The sequence below is a fragment of the Leptonychotes weddellii genome, chromosome 11, assembly GCF_054177405.1.
Source record: "Leptonychotes weddellii isolate Sample4059 chromosome 11, ASM5417740v2, whole genome shotgun sequence".
In the NCBI taxonomy this organism is placed as follows: domain Eukaryota; kingdom Metazoa; phylum Chordata; class Mammalia; order Carnivora; family Phocidae; genus Leptonychotes; species Leptonychotes weddellii.
The window spans coordinates 76,440,551-76,450,538 of NC_138379.1; the positions used below are offsets into that span (position 1 = coordinate 76,440,551).

The following is a 9,988-nucleotide window of genomic DNA, read 5'->3' on the forward strand; positions in this document are numbered from 1 at the left end:
AGCCCGAGGCAGGGCTTGATCTCAAGACACTGAGATCATGACAGGAGCTAAAAATCAAGAGTCAGACGCTTAACTGACTGAGCCACCCAGGCATCTCTAGTCTTCTTATTCTGAAGCAACTTTGGTACACAGTGAAAGCACTAGGTTTCGTAAGAACCTGCAGGAGACATTGGTTTTACTCTCAAAGTGTTTTGTTTTTCCCCCACTCCATCACCACCACCACCAGGGACTCAGATGGAAAATCTAGAAAAGGAGAGGATTTTTTCTTATATAGGCAGAAGGCAGGACCACGTGTTTGCAATCCGAAACATGGCTTTCTAGGAAATCACTGGGACGAGGCTGAGGCAATAATGTCATCCAGAGACTGGAGCCCCCAAAGGACTAGCAACATCTACAGGGTTTCATTGCAAAGGTCATAGCCCCTGCAGCACCTGAACTTCACCAAGTAGACACTCCATTTTATTTTGTCCACATTAGCACAGTTTTTCAGGCAGCCCATGAAGGTTAACCACAGAGTCCCATCTTCTGCAGGAGGAAGGAGAGACAGATTAGCAAATAGGCTTCAGCAAAGAAACTTCTTTCCAGCCCCTACCAGCCGACAAGAACAACTTTGTGTGTAGTTCAAGTCTCTGTTATTCAAACATGCAGAACTGCAAGATGTTGCAAGTTGAGGGCTTCCGGGAAGGAAAGCAGTGGCAGAATAGTTTGCAAAAGTTCTTGGGGTTGGGGAGGTGATAACAGCAGCAACGGAGGGATTTCCAAAGCTGAACGTTTTCAATGGAGAATCTTAACACTGGTTTAAGTCAGGGTTATAAATGCCAAGGGTTCGCTTAGCACAAACCGTAGAAGAACCGAGAGGGCCATTTAACCCGTGTCTATTGCTCACATTGGCCCCTCTATCTCCACAGTTTAAAACCACCCCCATGGAGGTCCAGGCATGGACAGACAAGGAGCTGCTCTCCCCACTCCAACAAGCACCTGCTCTCCACTGGCCATATTGTGCCTCCCCTCTTCCTCTCCACCCAGTCTCCCTGCTTTCTGCAGGCTTCTCAAAATACTGGTACCGTAGCTATAGATCCCCACCCCTCGGTGACCACCTCCATCCATTTTTCATGATGGTCTCTGATAGGGGTAGAGAGAGATCAGGCATCCCGGGGCTGGGGCTGCCTGGGGCAAAATACGGTCCCTGCTTTTTCCCACGGCTCCTACGTCCGGTCAGCTTCCCCCACCCCTGTCCCCCAACTTACTCTTGAAAATCCTCCCAGTCGTGCAACCCTCATCTTCTGTAGCAGTGCATATTCCTCTGCCTCTGGAACACCTCTCTCCTGGAAACTGCAAGTGGCACATCCTACACTGAATGATTTCTGTCATTGGGGCCGGGAAACCAGGAATAGAAATGAGAGGCGATCTCCCGCTGCCACGAGAAAATCCGCCTCCCCTTTGAGATCGGAAGTCGGCTTGGAGTCCGGAAGGCTTGCCCAGAGGCCCGTGAAGTGTGGGCATCCGCCTCTATGAAGAGAGGCTAAGCCAGGAGAGGGGCGGGAATTCATGGTCTCGGGAGATTGGGCTGGGAAAAATGGGAGGGGAAATAAAGGGGGCAGGGCAAGGAAAAGAACGAACTTAAGACGGAGATAATCAGGTCCTCTTCATACTCACTGAAGTAGTGGTTAGCATCAACAAATATTTCATGGACTGTGCTGGCAAGAAAAAACAAAATCAAATCTGCAATTTCGTCCGAGATTTAGCCCTGCACGGGGTCCCTGCGAGGCTTGCCGCACACGGGCTCCGTCCTGCGCGGTTCACCTGGGGCCACGCTAGGCTCTTTCTGTCCCTCCAAAGCCTTGGCACCTGCCTCCTGGCATCTTCCTTTCAATTCCCTTCACCTCCGTGGGGACTCGCGGATACCCTACCCGCCCCTACAGCACAGACCACAGGAGAAAGATAAACGCAAGGTCTATCTCTGGCTTCCTTTCGACACCCAATGCCCGCTCTGCCTGGCTCATCTCCTCCCTCCTCCCGTCTTCCCCCTCCCACACCATGATCTATTTCTACTCACTTGTGTGTTCGCCGTCATACAGTGACCCAGACAGTACTGTTGGGGAAAGAGATACGTGCTCAGCAGACCTCATTTTACAAACCCCTCCTCACAACTTCTATGAAAATCTCAATTCCTTTATAATCCACTTATTTTCTCCTCTAAGGGGGAGACTAAGCCTCTGATGAAGGGATGTGATGCATTGGAGGTGAAAGGCATGGTATTAGAACGTTCATGAGGCTCCCATAAGAGCCTCTCCGTCATGGGAGCTCTGACCCATTCCCCTATCCTGGACACACCTCACCAACCGTCAAGGCTAGGGACTCACTTCTAAGGCAGCTGAGCAGGAGGGGGAGTCCCAAAAGCAAGGGCTTGTCCATTTTGAAAAGAAAAAGGAGCAGGTTAGGGCAGGAAGCTGCCAGCTGCCTATTTATACCTCTGCCAGTCTGGGCTTCCCCAAGAAGGGTTAGGGGTGGGGACACTGCAGGAACGCTGGAAAGGCGTACTCCACTCCCAGGGAAATCAGTGACTCTGTAGTTTCTCTTTTTGGAGAACTGGGGAGAAAAGGGACCCGCGAGGTAAGTCCTGGACCTGATTTATTCCAGTCTGACCACCCAGGATGCCATGTTTTGTGGTTTTGTTTTGTTTTTTTCATAAAACCACACTGTGGGAGAAAACGAGGATAAGTCAGAGCTAGGTGGGTAGGACTCAGAGTCATCTATGCCAAGGTGCTCGTTAGAGCTGAGTCCATGAGCACGAATCATGGCAACACAGAAAGGGTGCCGAGCATAGACCCTTAAAAAGGCATACTTGTGGGGAGTGGAGAAGAGAGGTGGAAGGTTAGACTCAGGGACACTGACCGAGGATTCTCAGGAGGGGCCAGTTTCACACCCAGTCACTCTAGAACAAAGCAGACCCTGACACTGAGAGCTGAGGAGGAAGCTGCTTCCCATTCTTGGGAGTTTCCCAAAGGTTGAGACAGATTTTGTTAGGGGACAGAGGTCTGAGATTCCCCCTGGAGCGAGGGGAGCTGGTCCTTCCCACTTTGTGTCAGGCCAGGTATTAGGGGCAGGGGTTACCTCAACTCTGAGAAGCGCTAGGTATTCAGTCAGAGAGCTGGCTAGAGGTACAATTCCCATGGAAGGGATTGAGCTGGTGGATTCTAGGAACAGCCGCACCTAGTGTCTCGTTCTAAGTTTTCTGGTAGTTTCCTTCTGTTATTCCTATACCTTTAACAGGTAGGAGCCTCGTCTCTGCTGTCATCGCAAGGAACTGAGGGAAACGACTGTGCCTGTGCTTAGGGCAAAGCAATAGAGGGAGAGAAACAGCAACCGGAAGGAAGCAGATTGCAATGGGGCACAATTTAGGGCTACAGAAGCAAAGTGGGATCTTGGTCTAAGCCAGATGTTGGCTGAAGACGTAGGGGACAAGAGTGATGTGTGGAGGAGATTTTCTCCATGGTATATCGGAGGTTATAACTAGTTAACTGCTTACCCAGGGCACCTAGGACCCTGGTCAAGCTTTGAAGTGAGACCATTGAGTACTTATGTGTTCCTTACACACACACACAGACACACACAAATGACATCACTGATTTTTGTGTTCTGCATATTTACGAACAGATCTCTCCCTTTCCCTCCTCCCATTGCCCTGGAATTTAGCATCTTCTCTTCCATCTTTACATTCCTTTCTCTGACCTTTTGAGCTCTCCCTTCTTTACCTCCTAGGAATTCCATCTTTCATTGTTTGGCTAATGGTAGCCCACAAGAAAGGAAGAAATGCTCTCTTGCTCCGCCTCATCAGAAACTGTCTCTTCCCCTAATGACACTCCTGTGCTACGATTATACCACTTTTCCTAAAGCAGAATTTTCCTCTCCCAGCCTTAGTGATCCACCTGGATTCCTAGCTTACAGTTGAACCCTATTTTATTAACTTACTTTTCTCCGAAAGTCTCCTCAAATTCATATTTCCAGCCTGAGTAGCCCATAATACCTGATTTTCTTACTGGGCCCCCTCTTCCTTTTTTCAGTGCCCCCAACTCTCTTCTTATCCTCCTAAGGCAGCCCACATAATTCATTTTATGTCATATATTTCAGACCTATGACTTCACAGTATTCAGGAATGAATCCCTTTTGCTGATTGCCCTGAAATTTACGTAAGTCGGTCACAATCCCTTTGTTCATGATGCTCTCTCTTCTCACCACCACAGAGTTCTGGGGGTCCACTCGTTAGTCCAGAAGAGTGTCCCAACTACTCAACTCTGAGAGTGACTAGGTAGGTAGCCAATTGTGTCTTTGTGTGTATAATTAGAAGCTGTTTCGATTATGTACTAGCATTTTTGGTTTGCATCTCCAATGATGCCATGTAAGACAGTAAAAACAAAATGTTTTTTTGAATGGAAATTCACTTTCCAATTCTAAGGTATCATTATTTTTATTTTTTTAAGATTTATTTATTTAGAGAGAGAGAGCCTGTGCGTGCACAGCAGGGGGAGGGGCGGAGGCCGAGGGAGAGAGAGAATCCTTAAGCAGACTCCCCACTGAGCACAGAGCCCGATGCAGGGCTCCATCCCAGGACCCTGAGATCACGACCTGGGCAGAAATCAAGAATCAGAAGCTTAACCGACTGAGCCACCCAGGCACCGCAAGTTAACATTATTTTTAAAAGAAACAGATCTAGGGCGCCTGGGTGGCTCAGTCGGTTAAGCGACTGCCTTCGGCTCGGGTCGTGATCCTGGAGTCCCGGGATCGAGTCCCGCATCGGGCTCCCTGCTCGGCGGGGAGTCTGCTTCTCCCTCTCCCACTCCCCGTTTGTGTCCCCTCTCTCGCTGTGTCTTTCTCTGTCAAATAAATAAATAAAATCTTTAAAAAAAAAAAAAAAGAAACAGATCTACTCTGCATGGGAAATACAGCAAAATATCCAGAAAATCGTTGATAATTAAGATATTTTCACATAATGACCTTTGTGAACAGGTTCATGGGGCTGGAGGTGAATACCACTGGGATCTGAGGAAGGAGACCTCCGCTGAGGCAGATCCCACATACGAGGAGTCTCAACTCCAATTATTGTTCCATGCAGCACCAGTGGCCTTAGGCTCCTGGGCTCTTCCCAGCACCCACAGCACTTGTTCCGGTGATCTAGCAGGGACAGAACAGTTTCTTCTAAATCAGGGTTTGGGAAAATGGTCCAATCAGAGCAGCCTGTCTCTTTTCCCTCGGGCCAGTAACCAACACAGCCTTGGGTAACTGAGACGAGATGAAATCAGAGAAGTTCTACCCTATGGAGGGATGTGAAAACAGGTACTTTTCAGACAATATGAGCAGGTCCAAGAAAGAACATAAAAGGAGTGTATCTGGGGAGCCTTAGGTGTGTATTCTTTTCTATCATGAGACTCACAATCCCCAGGGATTTCCTGGGACTCTCAGAATTGTTCAATATGTCCACAGTTCCATAGATGGTTCCCTCCTATGATTCTGAGGGCCAGAGAAGAGAGCGTGGACATTGACGTGACTAGGGAGGTAAGCCTAAGATTCAAGAGTGCAGAAGTAATCAGTCATCTACTCATTGTTCCTCTTATGGCTTACAGCTCAAAAAAAATCTCCTCTACTTTCAATATACTGTTATCAACAAACCTAGCTCTCACGAGGAGAACTCACTCAAAGGGTGACCTCAGCTGAGGAGAAATTAGGGAATCCTCTTGTGCTTTCCATGGGAAAGTCGCCAGAACACAAAGGCCATGCTCAGAGATCTCTTGGCAAAACCTCAGACACTCCCATGGTGGCACATAGCTCTCTATATTGCTCGGTTTTCGATGTACTATTCAAATGAATCCCTTCAGATTACAAAAATAATCTCTCTGTGTTCAGAGACTGTCCCTGACCAGTTGACCAAAGCAGATTTCCCCCTATTTCGTGTGTGTGTGTGTGTGTGTGTGTATGTGAGAGAGAGAGAGAGAGTGTGTGTGTAGAGTGGAGTCTTTATATTTTATACTGATGAAAAATAATACACATGCAAAAAAGAGTAGAAAACATAAGTGCATATCTTAAATCATTGACCGTGAACCAGGTCATGAAATTTAATATTGCCAAAACCACAGAAAATTCCCCACACCAAGTGCTCCTTCCTAACTACATTCTCCTATTTCCTCACCTAGTGGGAAACATCCTTTCTTTTATGGAACTTAATTTAGCCATTGTTTGATTTTATAGTTTTACCACACTATATTTTTTTAAAGATTTTATTTATTTATTTGATAGAGAGAGAGTGAGAGAGAGAGCATGAGCAGGGGGACAGAGGGAGAGGGAGGAGCAGGATCCCCACTGAGCAGGGAGCCCGATGCGGGGCTCGATCCCAGGACCCTGGTATCATGACCTGAGCCAAAGGCAGACACTTAACTGACTGAGCCACCCAGGCGCCCCACCACGCTATATTTTTGCTTGTTTTTGAAGACTGATATAAATGGAATCAAACGGTTTGCATCCTAGGAATTATTCATGTTTTTGTATGAACCCTCACGTTTTTTCTATGTCATATTCCATTGTGTGAATTTTAGGGCTGAGAACTTTTCAGTACCAATGGAAGTCATCAGCTCAGAGATTCAATAAGCCTGAAAAAAATCCTAAGCAAGAAAAAATTTCAAATCCAGCATTACAGTGAAATTTCAGAGAGTCCAAGAAAGTGATAAAATGTTAAAAGTAATCAGAAGATAAAAAACATAATACCTGCAAAAGAGTGTTGACTGGCAGCTGAATTCTCAGTCAGAACAACGGGAACTAGAAATTAGTGGGATGATACCTTCAATATGCTGGAAACAGAGGACTGCCAGCATAGAATTCTATATCCAGAGGAAAACATTCTTCAGGAATAAAGTGAAATAAAGATATTGTTAGGTAATAGTAATGCCATCAACAAATCTGCACTTGGAGGGGCGCCTGGGTGGCTCAGTTGGTCAAGTAGCTGCCTTTGGCTCAGGTCATGATCTCAGGGTCCCGGAACCGAGCCCCACATCAGGCTTCCTACTTAGTGGGGAGTCTGCTTCTCCCTCTGCCCCACCCCTCCACTCATGCTCTTTCTCTGGCTCTCTCTCAAATAAATAAATAAAATCTTTTTTAAAAAAATCTGCACTTAGAGAAATGGACCTAGAGGGTATTACACTAAGTGAAATAAGTCAGGCAAAGAAAGACAAATATCATATGATTTCTTTCATATATGGAATCTAAGAAAGAAAGAAAGAAAGAAAGAAAGAAAGAAAGAAAGAAAGAAAGAAAGAAAGAAAGAAAGAAAGAACAAAAAGCAGAATAAGACCTATAAATACAGAAAACAAACTGATGGTTATCAGAGGGGAGTAGTAGGGAGGGATGGGCAAAATGGGTGGAGGGGAGTGGAAGGTACAGGCTTCCAGTTATGGAATGAATAAGTCCCAGGAATAAAAAGCACAGCACAGGGAATACAGTCGAAGTTACTGGAACAGTGTTGAATATGACAGATGGTAGCTACACTTGTGGTGAGCAGAGCATAATGTATAAACCTGTGCAATCTCAATGTTGTACACCTGCAACTAATGCAATATTGTGTGTCAGCTACACTCAAGGAGGAGGAGGAGAGGAGCTTCCTGATGCTGCCATCTGTTTCCACAGGTCCACAGAGTCCTCACACTTCAGACCTCCTTAGGTCCTTCAGCCCATCCTCCAGCGACCCCAACTCCAGAATTCTCCTCCATGGTCAATCTTCTTGAATGTTCAGAGGTGAGTCCGGTGTTCTTATTGAACCCAGGAAAACACAGACATGTTATCTTTGGGCCAGCAGTATCCTTGGTACTCAAGAGGTTCATAAAAAAGCATCACCCAAACACAGGAAGGATGATGTACAAATTCATCTACTAAGACATCTACTAAGATTAGGTGAAAATGAAGCCTGAAAGGTGCCCGTATGATTGAGCACATAGAGGTCATTCATGTGTTCAGTGAGAAGAATAAAGGAGAGAAGAGGAAGCCAGATGAAAAGGAATAAAGAATGAATTGTCTAGGGGTGCCTGGGTGGCGCAGTCAGTTAAAAGCGTACAATTTATGGCTTCAGCTCAATTTGTGATCTCAGGGTCCTGAGATTGAGCCCCACGTCAGGCTCCACACTCAGTGCAGAGTCTGCTTGGGATTCTCTGTCTGCCTCTCCCACTCGTGCTCTCTCTCTCTCTAAAATAAATAAATAAATCTTAAAAAAAAGAATGAACTATCTTGCAAAAAAAAAAAGTTTTAAAGTGAAGTTTTAAATAGTGTGAAATAGGGCGCCTGGGTGGCTCAGTTGGTTAAGCGACTGCCTTCGGCTCAGGTCATGATCCTGGAGTCCCTGGATTGAGTCCTGCATCAGGCTTCCTGCTCGGCAGAGAGTCTGCTTCGTCCTCTGACCCTATCTCCTCTCAGGTGTTCTCTCTCTCTCATTCTCTCTCTCTCAAATAAATAAATAAAATCTTAAAAAAATAAATAAATAAACAAATAAATAGGGTGAAATATATTAAGTATCTAAGAATAAATCTAATTAATACAAGCTGTGTAATTTCTCTGAAGAGAAAATAGCATAATTAAGAAAAGCCAACTAAGATCCAAAAATAAATGGAGAAACAGACCATGATTACTGAATGGAAGATTCAGTAATATAAATTAATTTCCTCTAGACCTATAGATTCAATGAAGTCTCAAAAAAAAATCAAACAAGCTATCGAAGTTTTTTTATTTTGATACAATTTATTTTGATATAATTTAAGAATCCCAAGAAGTGGGGTGCCTGGGTGGCTCAGTCAGTTAAGCATCTGCCATCAGCTCAGGTCATGATCCCAGGGTCTTGGATCAAGTCCTGTATCGGGCTCCCTGCTCAGCAGGAAGCCTGCTTCTCACTCTCCCTCTGCCTGACCCTCCCCCTGCTTGTGCGCTCTCTCCCTCTGACAAATAAATAAATAAAATCTTAAAAAAAAAAGGTATGACATTTAAAAACAATTAAATAGCTATATATACTAATTTAGTCCCTGCAGTTCTTCCTGATAGGTACTATTTTTTTCCAGAGCAAAAGCTGAAGATAGGCTGAAGGACACACACAGGGTCACGCGACCAGCAAGTGGAGAATCCAGATCTAAACAGAGTTTCATCTGCCTCCTGATCATGATGCTATAGTGGTCAACAGTGGAAAGACAGTAGCAGGTTTTCATAGATTGTAAGAGTGTGGGAAGATTTTAAAAACTCTTGCACTATTCCTGTGTTTGAATTGATTGGCAGGAAAATCCCAAAACCGAAAAGTGTACTTGGGAGAGGAAGCCTCAGGGCCTATTTCATGGCCAGACATAAATGGAGAAAATCTCCACCAGATGCAATGGGTAGTGGCAATCTAGGGAGGAAAGAAAGATAGTTGAGCCCCTAGGTCATTGCAGGAAAGCCCAAGGGGTTCTGGGAAGCTCCCTGGGTGGACGGGTGCTCACTGCTGGTCACCCCTCTGCAGACAGCCCCACCCAACTAGCACCCTAGGCTCAGTGGAGAACCTTCCTCAGTCCCAGGCAGAAGCCCCCTTCTCTCTTGCGCGTGCTTTCCCCACTTCCTTTCTAGGAAAGTGCCTATACAACTTCAGGTCTTGGTGTAAATGTTCCTTCTTCCAAGACACCTCCTCTGACACAGCACAGCTGAGAGCCATGATATGAGCATAGCCTGAGCTTGGACTCTTCCTCCTCTCCCATTTCACATTAAACCAGTGACAGAGTCCCATCTGCTTGTCTCCATGCTCTCCCAACTCCCCTTCTCCATTCCCACATGGCCTTCCTGTCACTCACCTGGGGCCCATTCTTTTCTCAGTATGGAAGCATGTGCTGAGTTCAGTGCACTGAAATAGAGTCTTATGAGCACTGGATTAGAGAAGAAAGCTTTGTCTCTGCCCCTTTGAGTAAAGGAAGGTTGTGGTTCCAGAGCTGGGACGCTG

The 9,988-nt window shown here is 45.9% G+C and overlaps 1 protein-coding gene across 1 annotated transcript; it reads right to left on the bottom strand.

The window, feature by feature from the left end:
* Positions 1–271: 271 nt before the first annotated feature.
* Positions 272–1,991, bottom strand: PATE1 (prostate and testis expressed 1). Its single transcript, XM_031025918.2, has 2 exons — positions 1,248–1,991; positions 272–525 (listed from the first exon to the last, which is right to left on the bottom strand). The coding sequence occupies exons 1-2, from the start codon at positions 1,501–1,503 to the stop codon at positions 392–394; spliced, it is 390 nt and encodes a 129-aa protein (XP_030881778.2). The 5' UTR covers positions 1,504–1,991; the 3' UTR covers positions 272–391.
* Positions 1,992–9,988: the final 7,997 nt, after the last annotated feature.

Excerpts from the sequence above, each read along its gene's own strand:
- PATE1 (XM_031025918.2), bottom strand. The coding sequence starts at position 1,503 with ATGCCCACACTTCACGGGCCTCTGGGCAAGCCTTCCGGACTCCAAGCC. Across the intron at positions 526-1,247 it reads GACTGGGAGGATTTTCAAGA|AAGATGGGACTCTGTGGTTA; the intron begins GTAAGTTGGGGG and ends TTCCTCCTGCAG.